At 43.9% G+C, this 18,461-nt stretch overlaps 2 protein-coding genes across 3 annotated transcripts; one reads left to right on the plus strand and one right to left on the minus strand.

Moving 5' to 3' along the window:
• Positions 1-4,023: 4,023 nt before the first annotated feature.
• LOC119287397 (actin-related protein 2/3 complex subunit 4) lies at positions 4,024-8,352 on the plus strand. Its single transcript, XM_037566934.1, has 8 exons — positions 4,024-4,228; positions 4,343-4,408; positions 4,507-4,559; positions 5,442-5,469; positions 6,683-6,757; positions 6,865-6,969; positions 7,450-7,539; positions 7,910-8,352. Exons 1-8 carry the CDS (start codon positions 4,226-4,228, stop codon positions 7,997-7,999), a joined length of 510 nt encoding a protein of 169 aa, XP_037422831.1. The 5' UTR covers positions 4,024-4,225; the 3' UTR covers positions 8,000-8,352.
• A 3,122-nt stretch (positions 8,353-11,474) lies between these two features.
• Positions 11,475-15,334, minus strand: LOC119287400 (B-cell receptor-associated protein 31-like). Of its 2 annotated transcripts, none has more exons than XM_037566936.1 (3): positions 15,168-15,334; positions 14,507-15,047; positions 11,475-12,095 (listed from the first exon to the last, which is right to left on the minus strand). In XM_037566936.1, exons 2-3 carry the CDS (start codon positions 14,790-14,792, stop codon positions 11,728-11,730), a joined length of 654 nt encoding a protein of 217 aa, XP_037422833.1. In that variant the 5' UTR covers positions 14,793-15,047; positions 15,168-15,334; the 3' UTR covers positions 11,475-11,727. The 2 variants fall into 2 exon arrangements, with proteins under 2 accessions (XP_037422833.1, XP_037422832.1); XM_037566935.1 differs by having other exon boundaries at positions 14,507-15,052.
• Positions 15,335-18,461: the final 3,127 nt, after the last annotated feature.

Here is an 18,461-nt window from a genome sequence, read left to right on the forward strand (position 1 = left end):
AGGGCATTGTTGGACAAATTGTTCCACGTTATTCTTCATATTTGGCCAATAAAAAATTCTCTTGATTCTCTGATAAGTGGCCCTGATTCCTGAATGGCCCCCAAGAGGAGAAGCATGAAATGTATGTAGTAGTTGTTGTTGGAAAGTTGTGTTTGTGCCAATATATATCCTGTTTTTATATCTCAGTATTCCAGCAGTGTAACTATACAAAGGAAGTGTTGAAGTTCCAGCAGTGAGTTGAGCTATCAAGTTTTTGCATTTTTCATCAGCCTTGTAAGAGGTTTCTATTTGATCAGTCCAGCTTGGTATTGCTGTGGAGATGGACATTAGTTGGGGTTTCCTGGAGAGTGCATCAGCAGCTTTATTCTCCTTGCCCTTCTTATACTCAATAGTATAAGTAAACTCCAAGAGTTTTAACATCAGCTTGTGTTGTATTCCTTCAGATATCCTCTGTTCAGTAATAAATTTGAGACTCTGATGGTCTGTCTTGATGATGAGAGAAGATCCCAAGAAATAATGTCGCCATTTCCTGAGGGATTCCAAGATTGCAATTGCTTCTTTTTCATAAGTTGAGAGAGCAGCAGCTTTTGGACCCAATGACTTGCTGTAGTAAGCAATAGGCTTGTGCTGTTGCATTAGGACAGCTCCTACTCCAGCTCCTGAAGCATCACATTCTAACTCAAAAGGAAGTGAGAAATCAGGGAGTGCTAGGACTGGTGCATTAGTTAAGCTGTATTTCAGTTGCTCAAAGGCTGCTGTTTGTGTTGGAGTCCATAGAAAGGAGTCCTTCTTGAGAAGATCATGAAGTGGTCTGCAAATTAAGCCATAGTCTCTGATGAATCTCCTGTAGTAACCAGCTAGGCCCAGGAAGCTTCTTAACTCAGTGGTGTTAGACGGAATGGGCCAATTCTTCACAGCTGTTATTTTTTCAGGATCTGTGGCTACTCCTTGTGCAGATAAAATATGTCCCAAATATTCCACTGTAGGAGTACCAAAAGTGCACTTAGATTGATTCAACAACAAGTTATGTTTCTTGAGTAACTCCATTACTATAGCTAGGTGTTCCTTGTGTTCCTCCACTGTCTTACTGAAAATGAGGATATCGTCAAAAAACACCAAGACAAACTTCCTCAAGTAGGGTGCAAATATTTTGTTCATGAGAGCTTGGAAGGTAGCTGGAGCATTTGTGAGGCCAAATGGCATGACCAAGAACTCAAAATGTCCAGAATAGGTTCTGAAAGCAATCTTGTGGATGTCTTCAGGTTTCATTCTAATTTGATGATAACCAGATTTCAGATCCAATTTACTGAAAATGGATGCTCTATGTAGTTCATCCAGCAAATCTTCAATTACAGGTATGGGAAACTTGTTCTTTATAGTTTGGGCATTCAATTTCCTGTAATCAATGCATAATCTCCAGGTGCCTCCTTTCTTTCTGACCAATATAGCTAGGGATGCATATGGGCTCACACTGTGTTGTATAATATGTCTTGAGAGCAAGAGTTTTATTTGCTGTTCCATTTCATTCTTCTGCAAATGAGGTACTCTGTATGGTCTGACATTGGGGGGTGTGGAATTGTCTTTGAGTGGTATAGTATGGTCACATTCTCTAGCAGGAGGTAGCTCAGTTGGTTCTCTGAAGAGTTCCTTGTGCTGCTCCAAGACTGGTAAGAATTCTTCTGTGATCTTCTGTTCAGGTTGTATGGCAGGACAACTGTAGTTGCTAGGAATAGTCATGAAGTGTAAGCTCATGGCAAAACCAACTGCTCCCTGGGAGCACAATTTATCCATTTTTTCAGCAGATATTAATTTAGGTGGCTCTGTAGCTGTATAATCTGTGAATGTCACAAGGTGGCTCTTGTCCTTATTGAGAGTGACAGTTCTAGCATCAAAATCCATGGAAATGGGGCTATGTTTCTTGAGGAAATCACACCCAAGAACCACATCGTAACCCTGTAATTCCAGCACTGTGAGATCATTGGAGAATGTTTCCTGATTGATATGGAAGTTCGCCTTAGGGGCAAAAGCTCCAGAGGTAAGTGAGCCTCCTCCAGCGACTGTAACTCTTTGTGTAGGGGTATTGACCAAGTCACAATTACTTTTGAGTGCGAATTTGAGGTCAATAAATGTGTTTGTACTACCAGTATCTACCAGAGCTATGCCACTTCTACCTCCAAGTAATAACTTGACTGCTATTGTTGACTCAGAAGTATTACCTGAAACTGCTTGTGCAGAGATGTGCATGCACTTGTCAGAAGCATCTAAGAACTCTCCTTCTGCAGTTAAAACTGCCAATTGAGCTTCCTCCTCAGGAGAGATATCTTCAGTGTCATTGTCACTAGCAATAGCATGAAGAGCAGGTGCTTGTTTACATTTGTGTCCAGGAACCCAAGGGCCATTGCATCTCCAGCAAACCCCTGGTTTCTTAACTGCTGGAGCTGCTGGAGGAACCAACACTGGTTGTGTCACAGAAGTGGCAGGTTTATGTAGATTATGTGTTTGCAATTGTCTGTCTTGCTGTGCCACATAAGCTTGGTATTTGGCTTGAAGTCCGCTTTCATAATCCTTGGCCATCCAATAAGCCTGAGTGAGTGTTTTGGGTCTTTGTGGCCTGAGATTACATCTGATGTTAGGCTTCAGTCCATTGACAAAGCTAACAACATAGTAGTGTTCCTGTAAATATGGGTGTTCATCTTAACCACAGCCATAATCTCTTCAAATTTGTCAATGTACGCTGCAACAGACAGTGTGTTCTGCTTGACACTATGGAATTTTTCCAAAATCTCATAGATACTAGAGTCTGCGAATCTGTCACAGAGTAGTCTACAGAATTCCTTCCAGGGAATGGCACAATTTTCCAGTTGAGCGCTGCGGATCCAATTATCAGCCCTTCCAATGAAATAAGTTAAGGCCAAGTCAATCTTACATTCTTCAGGTACTTGAGCCAGCTGAAAGTATTTAGTGACTTGCCGAATCCAACCCAAGGGATTATCCCCATTGAAATAAGGGAAATCGATTTTTGGACCCTTAGAAATATTTTTCATAAACTATGCTGCACGGTCAGACTTGTACTGCTCAGAAAATTCAGGCGGTTTCTCTGGCTGTTTTGCTTGTGATCCAACTTGCTTAAGATGAAGCTGCACTAGTGATTCAACCTGCTTTTGCAATTCTTGTGCTGTGGTAGTCTGAACCTGAATTATGGGTGGCGATTTTTCTGCAGACCCCATGGAAGAGCTAGGAGATTCAGGGTTGGGCGGGTGGGTGTTTTCACGTTGCATTTGCTTCAACAGAGTGAGGATATCTGTCTGAACTGAAGAATTCTTCTCCACCAGAGCCTCCACCTTATAGATCTGGTTCTCCATAACTTCCACCTTGGACAGGCGAGCGTTAACCTCCGCCATCTGGTCTTGTATCTTGTCTTGTTTGAGTGTCATCGCAGAAACCTCTGCTCGCAGAGCATCGAGCTCATCAGAGATCTCGTCCATGTGCTTGGTTCGCGTCGGCATGGAGAAATCGCGTGCGGCTCCGGAATTTTACCGCGGGAAGAACCCGGAACCCTTGCCGATGATCTTGATTTCGCCCCGCTCTGCGCCTCCCAGAAGTCACCGCCGCCCTGATCGACCGCTAGCAGTGGGATTTTACCAGGGTCCAACCCAACCACTACTGCGTAGATCAATTCCGCCTCTGAGAATCGAGTGGCTACTGATACCAATTGACAGGACTAATTTGGACAGAGAAGAAATCACACTCAAACTAGCCCCGATTTCATATAGCAGCGGAAAAGTTACATATACAAGTTCAAGGATTTACTTCGCGGGAGGCACAGTCGTGCCTCTTTCGGATAGGAAAAAAAAGATCGTCAAAACCTATCAACATAAAATCTAGTTTAAAGATCTCGACGCGAAGAATCCAACAATGAAAACGGTTCGAGATTTATACACACGGGAAGGTGGGAGTGACCTATGCATTTATTTATTTATTTTTAGAAGAGTGCTCCTGGTCACTGCGCCCACCAGCCTGTACAGTGGACACGGCCCAGGCCCACGAACAGTACCGAAGCACACCTCCACCAGCCAGTCGCCTCCGACGCCGGCGCCTTCCCCCCTCTCTCGCGCGCGCCCCTCCCCACGGACTCCGGCAACCGGCGGCCACCCCGCCCACCCGATCCACCAGATCCCTTCTCTCCCCCTCGGCCGATCCACGCGGGCGGCGACCCTCCGTAGCCATGGTGAGTCCATTCCCCTCCCCTTCCTCTCTAGATCCTCCCCTTCCCTGCGCGCCGCCGCCGCCGGATCCTCCCCTTCCCGCGACTCCGTTCAAATGGGTTCTTGTGTCTCCGCAGGCCAACACGCTGCGGCTGTACCTCACCTGCATCCGCAACACTCTGGAGGCGGCCATGTGCCTGCAGGTACGCACCAGCTCCAGGATCGCCATTCCGCTCGGCAATTTCTTGATTTGCTCAAAGAGAAAATTGATGTCGCGCGTGCTTGTTCCTTGTGCCGCTAGAATTTCCCTTGCCAAGAGGTCGAGAGGCACAACAAGCCGGAGGTGGAGCTCAAGTAAGCCAATTCTTTCACCTGGACACCGTCTCTGTATTCAGAGCTTGTGTTGGTTCTTTCTCTAAGTGATTCGGTTCAGACCAGTAGAAGATTCTGCGTATTATAGATCAAAATCGACGCAACCTTTTTCTCCTGCAAAGATAACGGCCTTCCGCTTCTATTTTTCGTATGTGCATTTGTGTGTGAAAACCTAGTAGAAACAAACTGGAGATGTCTCCAGTTTATTCATAGGATGTAAATTTCAAAGACAACAATCTAGATTGCACCGATACGGTTACGCGTACCAGTATGAGCGCGATACAGTTACTTAAATACATCATCTCTGAAAGGGAAAAGCGCCAATACCCGGATACGGTTGACTAAATATGTTATCAATTAAGCATCAAACCATTTAGCATATATTTAGTCAGTGCAGTCCATTATCTTCTACCTTTATCCATGATTCCAACAAAAGCAAGAACCAGCAACCAAAGGGTAGCCGCAATTTACCAAACATAAAAGTTCAATTAGAGAGAAAGGGAGGAGCAGGAGAAAATCAGCATTCTACATGATAGTGGGGAAAGGGGAGCAGGAGCACCGGGAAAGGAGCCCCCCACCGGCACTACTAGAGCCTGAGAGGTATCGGGGATGTATGGTGAAAGAATCAGTATCGGAGATGGTATCCGGTACGGATACGTTAGTTGCTTGAAGTATCGGTGTTTTCTTGACAACAATAGTGGCACTATCTCTGGCTTCCTTTGATAGTTTATATGCCATTGTATCTCTGCAATCGCATTCACATGTGCCCATGTTCCCTTTTTGTTTACACCTCCCCTCCCTGAAGCTCATGGATGCGAGTAAATCATGTTTTGCTGACATCGTCTTTTTTAATCCCTTTTACAGGACTAGCCCTGAACTTCTGCTGAATCCGGTAAGGGAGATTTCAGATATTGATTCTGTGATGTTGCTAAGAAAATCTTGTGAGAGTAATTCCCTTCTATATATGAATTTGATTTTTATCCATGCGTTCTCCTTTTCTCATACGGATTTTACAGCAATTTTTTTCCCAGCTGCAGAATATTGTGGTGATTAGACGGTAGTGAAAAAATTGTTTGAAATGCCTCTTTGTAATATTTCGTTATGCACCAGTATTGTTCATTCCTCAGAATGGCAACACTTGTTCTCAGTTTGGAGCTAAAATTTCTTTACTGTATTGTGAAGTGAGCAGAATATATATCTGCAGACACCTGCCCAAGAAGTATATGGCAATTGCGTGTCATTTTAAACTTCTAACAGATACACTCTTCATTAGACTATATGCTGGAAATCATGAATACATTGTTCTTAGTACTTTAGTTAACGTTGTTCTTAGGCAAGCAAAATTCAGCCTCACAGGACAGTGGATGTTCTTTCATCTTTCATCCTGTCCTATAGTGAAATTTCCAATGTTCCCTTTATAAGACCTGGTCTTTGGCTAGGCGATGACAAGTAACATAGGCCAGCACTGATGCCAATTAGGTACTTAAATCAAGATATAAACAAGATGCTTATACGATAGTATTAAACTGGAAAAATCACACTTTCTCAATTTTGTACTATTCAAATGGCTGTGAACCCGACATGCTAGAATTTCTGATTTATGTACATGCGTAGCATATTAGAGTATAGGATCGAATATTGTTATTGTGTTCTAGAATACTTGCCTGTAATTATTTATTGCGTTTGAGAACACTTGCCTATAATTAAATAACTCGGCATAGCAAAAGTTATTGAATGTATTATTAAAGTTCCCTATGTGAAATTGATATGTGCTACTCCTTCCGTCCCGAATTACTTGTCGCAGAGATGGACGTATCTAGACGCATTTTTAGTTTTAGATACATCCATTTCTGCGACAAGTAATTCGGGACGGAGGGAGTATTTGCAAAACTCTGAAATGGGTGACACAGAGCATATGCGATAAAGCAGAAGTCTAATGAAAACCATATTGTTTAACACTGCTGAAACCTACTGAATCAATTGGTGATATCTTGCATATGTAGTCTGTACCATCTCTTTATGACTATGCTTCTCTGGAGATGAACTTGAAATAAAAAGCAGTTTCTTCAGAATGGTGATTCATAATCAAGGTTTTCCTCTTACAGGTGCTTATATGTCGTAATGAAGCCGAGAAGTGTTTGGTAGAGACTTCAATCAATTCGATCCGTATAAGCTTGAAGGTAGTGAACAATAGCTGGTGGATACTATGATAGTTCTTTTCAGAACATTGTAGCTCAATCATTTGTGATCCATTATGCCATCATATACTTGTTTTCTTATTTGGCAGGTTAAGCAGGCAGATGAACTAGAAAATATTCTTGCAAAGAAGTTTCTTAGGTTTTTGTCGATGAGGGCAGAGGCATTCCAAGTGTTGAGGAGAAAACCAGTTCAGGTATTACAATACTGTGTGCATGCATTACTTCTGTACCTCTAGTAATCGACTACTTGTAGTAGTACACAAACTTTATTCAACTGAAGTTGGGCCAGTAGGGCTACTTGATACTAGGGGATTACACATAATTGTCTTTTCTAACTAATTACTCTATCCGCTCTGAAAGTTAAGAGGTCTATACATTTTAGGAATTTAGTTTGATCAGCAGTTAGACTTGGATTAAGTGGTGAAACTGGAAATTTCAAGTGTCAAATTGAAAAACTTGATATCAGCAATACAGTATTCAGGACAACTAAATAGTAGTCTCTATGTTGCCTGGAGTTTTACCAGCTTTCGAGTTTTCCATCTTGATGACCTTCTCACAACGTTTATTAGCCATGTGGATCGAATTTGTTTTGGTACTTGCGGGAATGTTAGTGTACAGCATTTTATCCAAGGATACCATTGGAAAATGACTAACTTGGTTTTCTTTTGTTTCAGGGTTATGATATTAGCTTCCTCATAACAAACTACCACTGTGAGGACATGCACAAGCATAAGCTCATAGATTTCATTGTTCAGTTTATGGAGGTAAGTAAAGGTCTAGTAAATGAACAGCTGACAGCAAGAGTAAGTTTGGACATGTTTGTAGTTTCTGAAATGTTTATCTTACGTGCCTCTATGTAAAATAAGCACTCAGCAGTTTGTACTAAAATCACAAATGAATCCCTTATACAAATAATTTTAGAGTACATCTATCATGAAACGGCTGTGCACCCAGCTTGGCGATTGCCCATAAAGTGTTGCCAGTCTTGGATTGCCCATTTTACAAGTGAAGAAGAACGAAATGCAGAAGACTCACGATCATGTTTTTCTTTCACAGTAGAGCTAAAAAAATTGCCCATAAAGTGCTGCCAGTCTTGGACATGCTTTGACACACATATGCTTCTTCGTGTTGTAGGACATTGACAAGGAGATCAGCGAGCTCAAGCTGTCGGTGAACACACGTGGCCGGCTGGTGGCAACCGAGTTCCTAAAGCAGTTCATCTGATCTCGCTATCCGACTTCTCATCGCGGAAGGACCAATTCTCCATTGGGAGTTTCTCAGCCTCCTCCTTGGAGGTGTTGGCTGCTCTCCTCAGGGTAATGAGCTTCTGGAGTACTGGTGCACCCGGTCGATGACAAATGCAAGGAACAGTGTGTGTCCTGCTAGGAGCGATGAACTGTTAGAAGTGTGGTGCCAGGTTTAACTATGAATGTGTATTCTACTCTACTTAATTGTTTGATAGAGGACAATATTAGTGTATTAGATTAGACATGGAAAAAAATGGAGTTCTGCATTTATCAGAGTGTAGCCTTAATGCCTGGAAATAAAATCTTTGGAGGTCCTTTTTCGTCATTTTAGTTCTGAATGCTCCTATGTATGAACTGTAATTTGAAGGAATATTTGTGTGCTTGTATGGATACAGTACACTGTATGCTACAGAGTACAGACCAATATACCAAGTCCAAATGGTACACCATGACTTCAGGCTCTCCCGTGAAACATTACTTGACATCGCAATAATTATTTCAACTGCAACGGATTCAGTTGCAAGCAGGGCTTATATACGAACCTAAGTGAATCATGGAAACCAAAATTAGATCATCTTTGATTTTATTAGCTGCAACTGACCTAGTTTGCGCAGGATGATTTCCAAATTGTAAGATCTCCAGTGCAAAGATAGTACACTGGTTACTGGTAATAAAAAAGACCAACAAAAAGGTAAACAGTACTACGATTTAAAAAAGGAAAGTTGTTTTTGGTATAAAAAAATGCAACTCTTTTCAAGATGCAAGCCTTCTTAACAAAAACAAAATGTACTTGTGCATATTATGATTTTCCTTTTCTGGAAGCACGGTGAAACATTATAGAAAACTGTTCAAAATCTTGGACCGATCTAGCGAGTGGCCAGCTGCTCGCTACCCTTTGCGAGCGGCTGGCCTGGAACAGGAAGTTTTGATCCCCTAATAATCTATAAATAGCAATTATTTATTTTTAGGTAGAGCTTCAGAGCGGCCAGTGGAAAAGGAAACTATATGGTTCCTTGTACACAAAAGGAAGTTGACAATCTAGTTTGCTTTTTAATTTTTATTTTTTAAAAAGTCATAACTTTTGAACCAATTATTAAAATTAAGATCCGCTTTCACCATTAAAATTCTTGCGATGTGCTCTTCGAAACAAAATCCCGCATGGATATGTTTTGACAAACTTTTTTTGTTCAATTTTATCCCCGTTTTGTGCAACTGGCTAGTTTGTTGATGCGCAACTGCCTAATAGTCGATGTGCAACTTTTTCTCTGTCTATGAATGTGCAATTTTCAATGACGACACCTCGCCTCAAACTACCCAATATCAAGTGAGACGTGCAACTTCGTCTGCTGCCCCATCCAACTGCTTAGTAGTCGATGTGCAACTTTTCTCCTCTAGTTGGAAGTGCAATTTATACTATTTGCTACCTCGGTCAACTGCCCAGCAGTGGATGTGCACTTCGGAAACTGTCCCAGCCAACTACCTAACGGTTGATGTGCATGTGTAATTTCCTCCGTCACTGTGGATGTGTAGTTTTCATTGCTAGCACCCCTTCCCACCCACCCCCAACTAGTAAGATGTGCATCTTGATGGTCTCACTTGCATAGAACTTTTCTCTACCCTCATGGTCTATGGATGTGCATTTTTTCACCATTCAACAAATCCATATCAGTGAGATGTGCAACTTTATCTGTTACCCTGGCCAACTGCCTAGCAGATTCTATGCAACTACTTCTATTGCCCCTGCCAACTACTTCCAATGGTCGTGTCCAACTAAAAATAACTATGTGTGCAACTAGAATTACTATAGATGCCAACAAAAAATAATCATCGTGTGTGCAACTTTCCAATGACCGTGTCCAACCGAAAATAATTATGTGTGCAACTAGAACTACTATAGATGCCAACAAAAAATGATCACCGTGTGTGCAACTTTCCAATGACCGTGTCCGACCGAGAATAACTATGGGCACAACTAGAACTACTATAGATGCCAACCAAAAATGATCCCCGTGTGTGCAATTTTTCAATGATCGTGTCCAACTGAAAACAACTATGTGTGCAATTGAAACTACTATAGATGCCAACAAAAAATGATCACCGTATGTGTAACTTTCGAATGACCGTATCTAACTGAGAAAAAATATGTGCGCAATATCTAAAAGTACTATAGATGCCAACAAAAAATTATGATTGTGTGTGCAACTTTCCAATTATCGTATCCAATTGAGAATAAATATGTGCGCAACTAAAACTACTATAGATACCAACAAAAATGATCATCGTGTATATAATTTTCCAATAATCATGTCCAACTGAAAACAATTATATGTGCAACTAAAACTACTATAGATGCCAATAAAAAATAATTGCCATGTAAAATGGTGTGACGATCTGAAGGAGCAAACTCAATCTCTCGAGGAGAATGGAATGACAGAAGAATCAGCTGTTAATGTGTAAATATTGAGCAGTAGTAGTCCGTTTGTTCAATCAAGAATTAGTAAAACACTACAAGAAAGAAAGGTAAGCCATGGAGTCTAGGCCACAGATGTAGGGAGCAGCCCGAGGAAGCTGGTGACGCGCCAAAGTTGGCCCCCACAGCCGCCGCCATGGTCGTCCCTACCACCAGCCGCCGCCGGAACGCCGACGCCACGGCCGCGAACTTCTGCGCCGGCCAACTGGAGCGCCTCATTGTGTGTATGCGCGCTCGATTGCTGAAGTCACGCGAGAGGGTCTCTTCGCCTCGTCGCTATTGCACCAATCTCCCCTCTGCACGCAGCCACGGCGTCGATTTCCGCATCTCTCATGAGCCCTTTCTCGTCGCTGATTGATGAGATTTGGGGGAATTCTGTCTTGACAGCGAAGCTCTTCCTCGCCGCTGATCGATGAGATTTGGGGAAATTCTGTCTTGACAGCGAAGCCCTTCCTCGCCGCTGATCGATGAAATTTGGGGGAATTCTGTCTTGACAGCGAAGCCCTTCCTCGCCGCTGATCGATGAGATTTGAGGGAATTCTGTCTTGACAGCGAAGCCCTTCCTCGCCGCTGATCGATGAGATTTGGGGGAATTATGTCTTGACAGCGAAGCCCTTCCTCGCCGCTGATCGATGAGATTTGGGGGAATTCTGTCTTGACAGCGAAGCCCTTCCTCGCCGCTGATCGATGAGATTTTGGGGGAATTCTGTCTTGACAGCGAAGCCCTTCCTCGCCGCTGATCGATGAGATTTTGGGGGAATTCTGTCTTGACAGCGAAGCCCTTCCTCGCCGCTGATCGATGAGATTTTGGGGGAATTCTGTCTTGACAGCGAACAGGGGAGGTTGAGCCCTTCCCGACCAGGTGGCACCTGGCACACGCGCCTAGCGATCAGGATGCTATCGTGTGGCCGCCCGAGTCGTCCAAATAGTGCGTATGCACTTTTTATTACAGTAGCATTTAGGCAAAATCTTTGCGAGAATCGGAGATAAATTACTGCATTCCAACACATGGTCTAATCAGTTCTACAAAGCGCATTCCGAAACCCGATCTTTCTCCCATATCCATCTCACCATCCCTGACTTTTCCAGTGCCTCAAAACAAACTACAGAGCACAGAGTACATCCATCCATATCACCATAAGTTAGAGAGGGGAATGAAAGCCAAGGACCACATCAAGAGCCTTGGCGATGAGCGCTTCGAGTTCGAGATAGTTACATGCCGCTGGTCAACCAATTCAGCCTTTGTAGTGAAGCTGGGACTGCAGGATCTGGTTGTCCTCCAGCAGCCGGTCGTACTCGAGGAGCAGCTCTTCAGATTGCTTCTGCAGGGCATTGACATGGGCCTCTGCATCAGACGCTTTCCTCTGGTGATCCTCGGACTCGGATTTCAGCTTCTTCATGTCCTCGCTCAGCTTGGCCATGTCCTGCTGAAGCTTCTTCATCTCGCTGGCCGACTTCTCCTCCTTCTCGCGCAAGGACCGGTTCTCCATTTGGAGCTTCTCGACCTCCTCCCTTGAGGTGTTGGCTGACTTCCTCAGGGTGATGAGCTTCCGAAGGTAGTGGTGCAACCGGTCGATGACAAATGCAAGGAATAGTGTGTATCCTGCAAGGTGCGATGAGCTGTTAGAAGGTTGAAAAAAGATCCAGCATTCCAACTCAGTATCAACATCGATAAAAATGAATGTATGTTGCATTCCTGTCGAACTACAGCCTATAATGTCCCATGCCAACTGCTCAAAATAAAATCTTCTAGGAAGTGATCTTTTGAGGCCTACCTTTCGACATTTAGTTCTGACCTCCCCACGTTCAAGAACGAAAATTACCAGACCAGACTAACAGCTTAGAATTTTGAATGAAATGGCATGCATTTCACTTGAAACTAGCTCACATGATTACTTATTGGTGCCTAGTTAATTCATTAACTGATAGTGCTGCTCTTAGCTGATAGTACACGAGATTCTGTTTCTACAGGCCAACAATCCCCCTTTATAGTTGTCTGGAAAAAGTACACTGCAGATTCAACAAATCCTCCACCTGTATAGACCCAAACCATATATACCAAAGTCCAAATGGCCCTAAATTGCAACTGCGCCAGAATCAGTTTTAAACAGACCCTAAATTCCAAGTTCGGTGAATCATGAAAATCAATATTAAATTTGCTCTATCTTTTTGCATGACAAAAATCATCCCTTAATTTTATTAACTGCAACTGCCTACCTTGAAGATGATGATTTCCAAATTGCAAGCAAGATTTATAACGCAAGAACAGTATACTGATATGACTGACTACACAAGTAAACAGTACAATAATTACTAAAAAAAAAAGTAAGTTGTTTTCTGTACAAATAAAATGCACCTTATTTTCAAGTCCTGTTTATTGATCTAAACCTTCATAAGGAGTCATGAGCGAGTAAGATAGTTGCCTATCTAAATTTGCAAAGTTACAGGCCCTAGAGTTAAGACTAAAAGGGGCCTTTGACATACCCCTTAGTCGATGCATCAGAAGCCTGAACATTTTTACAGATCCTCACCAATAATGGACATGATGTTAATTTAAGGCATAATATTGCACGCCATTAATCAAAACAGATCTGTCTCTAGACAGCTTTACTTTCAGCTAAGAATCTGTCACCCAAATTCCGGCCAAACATGAAAGCAGCATAAAGCCTATGCAAGCCTAAGCATATCAGTTCCTGTTATATTGTATCCAACCCAGGCTTGTATAATATAATGGGATCCCTAATATAATATTTCTTGATCAGTTGACCAACACCACATGGAAGACTAATGTTACCAACACGTAAATATAATAGCCACATTCTTTAATTACAGAATCAGATTGCGGTTATATACTAGATTTCCAGTTTCAGATTGAAAATGCACAAGTTACAGATTGCAATTTCTATACTCCGTAGTGGAACCATAAGATACCAAGTGGATTCACAAACATGTATGCTAGGACCTCAGACAACATTTGGTTGATATAACCGTTTATTCAGTACATCAAAATCCTGATCATTTTTACCAAACTAATTGCCCAATCCTCACTTGTAAATTGTAATGGACATGATGTTAATCTAAGTCATAACATAGCATGCCATTTAGCAAAGCAGATCTGTCCCTGGACAGCTTACTTTCAGCTAAGAATCTGCCATCCAAACTCCCACCAAGCAAGAAAGGAACATAGATCTGATGCAAGCCTAAGCAATATCAGCTCCTATTGTAGTCAACCCAGGCCACTACAAGTCTACAATATAACATTTCTTGACCAGTTGACCAACACCACATGAAGGACTAATGCTACAGACACATATAAATATAATAACAGGATTCTTCAACTATCGAAAAAAAGGATCAGACTGCAGTTTTGTATTGGATTTCTAGTTTGAGACAGAAAATGCACATGTTACAGACTGCGATTTCTGTACCACATATCGGAACTATAAGCTACCAAGGGGATGCACAAACATGCATGCTAGGACTTGAGACTACATTTAGTTTGCGCATTGTTCATGGCCTATTCTAAAGTATACAGTGGAATTATAGATCTATGAGAACGAAAACAGCATCTAAAATGGCACCTTCATCTCCAAAGCTACCCCCCTTCACAACCTAAGCAGCAAATTCCTGCTTGTAGTCCATAACGTGTGATTTACATACTCCTAGAATGGACTGCAAATTACCGGTAGGATCCGAAATGCTAAACGCACAATCTTGAGAGAGGATAGAACCTAATAGCAGATACATTGCATATTGTAAAATACAGATTGGTATAACAACACTTTTCTGTACTTGACAACAGGCGAAAGCATCGGAAATGACTAGTGGTTGCTAACTAGCAGTTGCTCGGCCCCTTCAGCAACTAAGCAGCAGCCACCACTATCCCAATGCTAACTAGTAGGATAGGAGTAGTTGGTAGCTAGCACCATGCCATGAGCAAATCAAGAACTAGTAGCAGAGGCATCTGGTGCTGTGGGAGTAAGAACATGAATCGAAGAAAGAAGGCATGCTGACCGATGAGGGATGCCTCGAGGAGGTGCGTCCGCCAGAGCACCTGGTCCATGGGGCTGACGTTGCCGATCTTGTGGCCCCTGTCCTGGATCCTGACGATGGCGGCGACGCTGGACATGAGGATGACGGAGAGCGTGCAGGCGAGCGTCTTGACGGTGGCGGGGCCCTTGCCGGTCTTGACCTGCTCCACGCCCCGCATCGCCAGCTCCCGCAGCGGCCCGATCTTGACCATGAGCAGCAGCGCCACCGCCCCCTCCGCGAACAGCACCAGGAACAGCAGCGGGATCATGGCGGCGGCCGCTCGCAGATTAACCGGATGTCGGGTCTCCTTGGATTCCGCCCGGGAAGTTAAGGGCGGGGCTTTTCAGCGGAACAACAACCGACCGGGTCTCTTCCACGGCGCGAGGATTAATTGGCGGAGGTCGCTCCGCCGCGCGAGTACGGCGGGAGGTCGTTTTCCGGCGGAGGAAAAAGATGGCGAGCGAATCCAGTCGGCGGGGAGATTCAACTTCAACTCGGAGGCGGAGCGGACAAGAACCCCTGGCTGTCCTGCGAATCGAATCAAGTCAAGAGGGTGGCGCGTCGTCGGCGAGCAAAAGGACGGAGCAGCTAAAAGGGGGAAGCAAATCAATTCATTCTTCGGGAAGGAGGAAGAAACCCCCACCTCGTCTCTGCCAAGAACCAATCCTCCTCCGAGGAGCGGGCAGGGGGCGGCCTGCGGGCGGGCGCGGATCACGGGAGGATGGAGCGAGGAAAGGGGGGTGGGAAAGGGGGCGGAGGGGCGGCGGCGAAAGGCGACGGGGAGGGAGCACGCGCAGTAGCGGGATGGGGGGAGTGGAGTGGGGTGGGGAGTGTGGAAGAGCGTGAAGCTCTTGGTTTGGCCCCCTCTGCCTGCCTGCCTGCCTGCCTGCTCATTCCCAGCCAGTACTACTCTTTTCTTTTGGACTTTTTTTTTTCTGTTCTGTTAAATGAAAAATGATAAAGTGAGTAATAATAGTTCTTTTGGCCTTTGGGCTCTTTCTTTTCCATTAACAAAAATGATAAAGTGTGCTTTTCATTGTAGTGAGATTAATTCACAATGTGCTTGATGCCGCTGCAAATCTTGGAGACTTTAGGCTAAATAAAGGTCTCCCCCCACATGCATGCTTAAGGAAAAGATGGAGTGCTACTTATGAGCAATGCATCGCCAAACCTTTGCTGGACCTCCCAACCTTTTGTAGATGGGTAGAATTACCAATGTACTGGTATGATCTCATCTCATCTTTTTGTAATGTGTTGCTTGCTTGCTTCACTTTTGGGAAAAGGGGGTTGGAGGGAGTCTCAATTAAAGTTTTGCATGTTCCAGTTTACTCCTCAATTGCCGCTGGCTTCCCTTTGCTTTCATTCTGGGCATAGTTTTTGTTTGGTCACAGTTGTGAGTGCTATGCTACTCGACTAGTTAATCTTCGGCTCGTTAACCTCGTACCCACTAAGGCTGGTTGTAATGGGGAGTATCATATACTAGTATCATGCATATGATACTAGTGTATGATACTACCTCCCTAATGCATAGTATCACATATTAATATCATGTAGTATTCTATTTATTGACATGCATGACACAAAGTAGCGTAGCATTTATTATGATACGGTATCATGATATGATACTCCACCCTCTCTTTCTTCATTTAATACTATGACACCTCATCAAAACTGCCTAATTGGCATGCATGATACTAGTTATGATACTACCATTACGACCAGCCTAAAGCTCGACTTGTTAAGCTTGTTAACGAGAGAAAAAAACTTTATTCGGCTCTGTTCATTTAAAGCTTGTTAAGCTCACGAGCGCTCATTAACAGACTACAATGTGTTACGGGCCTTATGGCCTATGAAGTCAGAGTGTGGGTGTAATTCTTATGAAGGAGTGTGATGACTATAGGGGGAGGTGCGCTAGTTTGCTTTCTCCCGCGAGTTAGATTAGATCAATTAGGTTGAGTAGATGGATCCGGTATATGCCATGAAATATTATGACGTACGATAAAATTACGTGTTATGATGTACTAACGAGTTGCTCGCGAAACTCGTTAGCTTGTTCGTTAAGCTAAGCTTGTTAAGTTTAACGAGCTGAAATCAAGATTGACTGAAATTACTTTTTCATCCGTGAGACACGTGTCATGTCCTCTACTATTCTAAATTATGAACCAGTAAACCGAACACTAAAAAGACTGCAAAGCCTGCTCCCTAGCAACTCCACTGCTAACATGCCTCAAGCCAAAGAGTAGCTCGAGTCCATAGCAGAAGTGGCACAATGGAACAATCGGCTTAGCAAGCCAAAAACGGTCTGTCGGCTAAACACTCCGCCAATCGCATGCACACGCTTCGCCCGCATAGCGATTCGTGTTCGCATCAACGTTTTTGCTTTTGCGGGCCACCACTATTTCCAGCAAATGCCGATTGCTGGTACAACTTCCATCCCGACCGGCAGTGGTGCACTACCGGGGGTGACTACTGCAAGCCAGCCACACCACTTTTTGGATGCCCCCCTCTAGGCTAGCACTGCCACCGGTGACCGTTGTCGTGGTGAGTGTTGTCTTCGAGGCTACAAGAGGTTGACACGGGGGACCTACAACTGACAACTAAAAGGCTATCAAGCCGCAATCACCCGGGATGCAAACGCGATGCATCATCACCATTTGTGATCTATAGGTGCCGGAGACGACCACCGTCGTTGCTGCAACTAGCCGAGAGAGAAGTTCCGACCACCAATCCGCATTGCCGCAATCGGCCAGCGAGAAGTTGTGATCACGAGTCAACATTTGCTGGAACCGTTCGAACGATAAGTGCAACAGGCTATGGCGGAGCTGCAATGGGCAAATGGGATCCGCCGCAACCCTGTGGGAATAATGCAATGGATGACACCATATTTTGCTGGAACCAGAGAGAACAAGGGAGCTGCAACGACCAGTAAAAATGCTACAACCGCTGCAAATTTATGCTGGAATCAGAGAGAGTTGCAACCAGAGCGTGACAGAGTTGCAACCAACTATGGTGAATATACATCCAGAGCATCACAGAGTTGCAACCAGCGACACAAAAATGCTGCTGATGTCAATTTTTGCTGGAACAAGAGAAAAGTGAGGGTTGCGAGTACGTCATCATCTCCACTGATGCTGCAACCATGGGGCAACACCGGCTAAACGCAAAGCTGTGATTGGCGGTGCATTTTTTTCCAGGGACTGGCGAGACACGATGTTGCAACGAGGGGCAGGAGGAAGTGTTGTGATGTCACCAGCAAGGACCAGTGCTGCGGCCGGCGACTAGAGGTGGCTACCCATGGCTGCAACGGAGTATGAAAAAAATCTGCTATTGGCGAACTTTTTTCTGCGACTAATGGTGACAAGGACGTGAGCGTCGACGGCGGGGGGAGTGGTTGGAGGGAGTCTCAATTAAAGTTTTGCATGTTCCAGTTTCCTCCTCAATTGCCGCTGGCTTCCCTTTGCTTTCATTCTGGGCATAGTTTTTGTTTGGTCACGTCATAGTTCTGAGTGCTAAGCTACTCGACTAATTAAGCTTTGGCTCGTTAACCTCGTACTCGTTAATGCTCACTCGTTAAGCTTGTTATTGAGCAAAACACTTTTTTTCGCCTTGGTTCATTTAAAGTTCGTTAAGCTCGCAAGCGCTCATTAACGGACTATGATGTGTTACGGGCCTTACGGCCCGGAGCAGGTGTGCTAGTTTACTTCCTCGGTCAGTTGGATTGGGTAGATGAATCTGTTATGCCATGAAATGTTATGACGTGAGATAAGAATATGTGTTATGATGTACTAACGAGTTGCTCGTGAAACTTGTTAGCTTGTTCGTTAAGTTTGTTAAGTTTAATGGGACGAAATCAGTAATTGACTGTTCATTTAAAAGCGAGCTATCAAGCATTTTCATTAAACTCGCGAGCTATGAGCTTTTGATCCAAACCTACTGA

Source organism: Triticum dicoccoides, chromosome 4A (genome assembly GCF_002162155.2).
Source record: "Triticum dicoccoides isolate Atlit2015 ecotype Zavitan chromosome 4A, WEW_v2.0, whole genome shotgun sequence".
NCBI classification, from domain to species: domain Eukaryota; kingdom Viridiplantae; phylum Streptophyta; class Magnoliopsida; order Poales; family Poaceae; genus Triticum; species Triticum dicoccoides.

Bases quoted from the DNA above. Each gene is read 5' to 3' on its own strand.
- LOC119287400 (XM_037566936.1), bottom strand. From the start codon at position 14,792: ATGATCCCGCTGCTGTTCCTGGTGCTGTTCGCGGAGGGGGCGGTGGCG. The intron at 12,096-14,506 runs GTCAGCATGCCT...CGCACCTTGCAG, and splicing joins CCTCGAGGCATCCCTCATCG to GATACACACTATTCCTTGCA.
- LOC119287397 (XM_037566934.1), top strand. The intron at 4,560-5,441 runs GTAAGCCAATTC...TCCCTTTTACAG, and splicing joins AAGCCGGAGGTGGAGCTCAA to GACTAGCCCTGAACTTCTGC. The intron at 6,970-7,449 runs GTATTACAATAC...CTTTTGTTTCAG, and splicing joins TGAGGAGAAAACCAGTTCAG to GGTTATGATATTAGCTTCCT.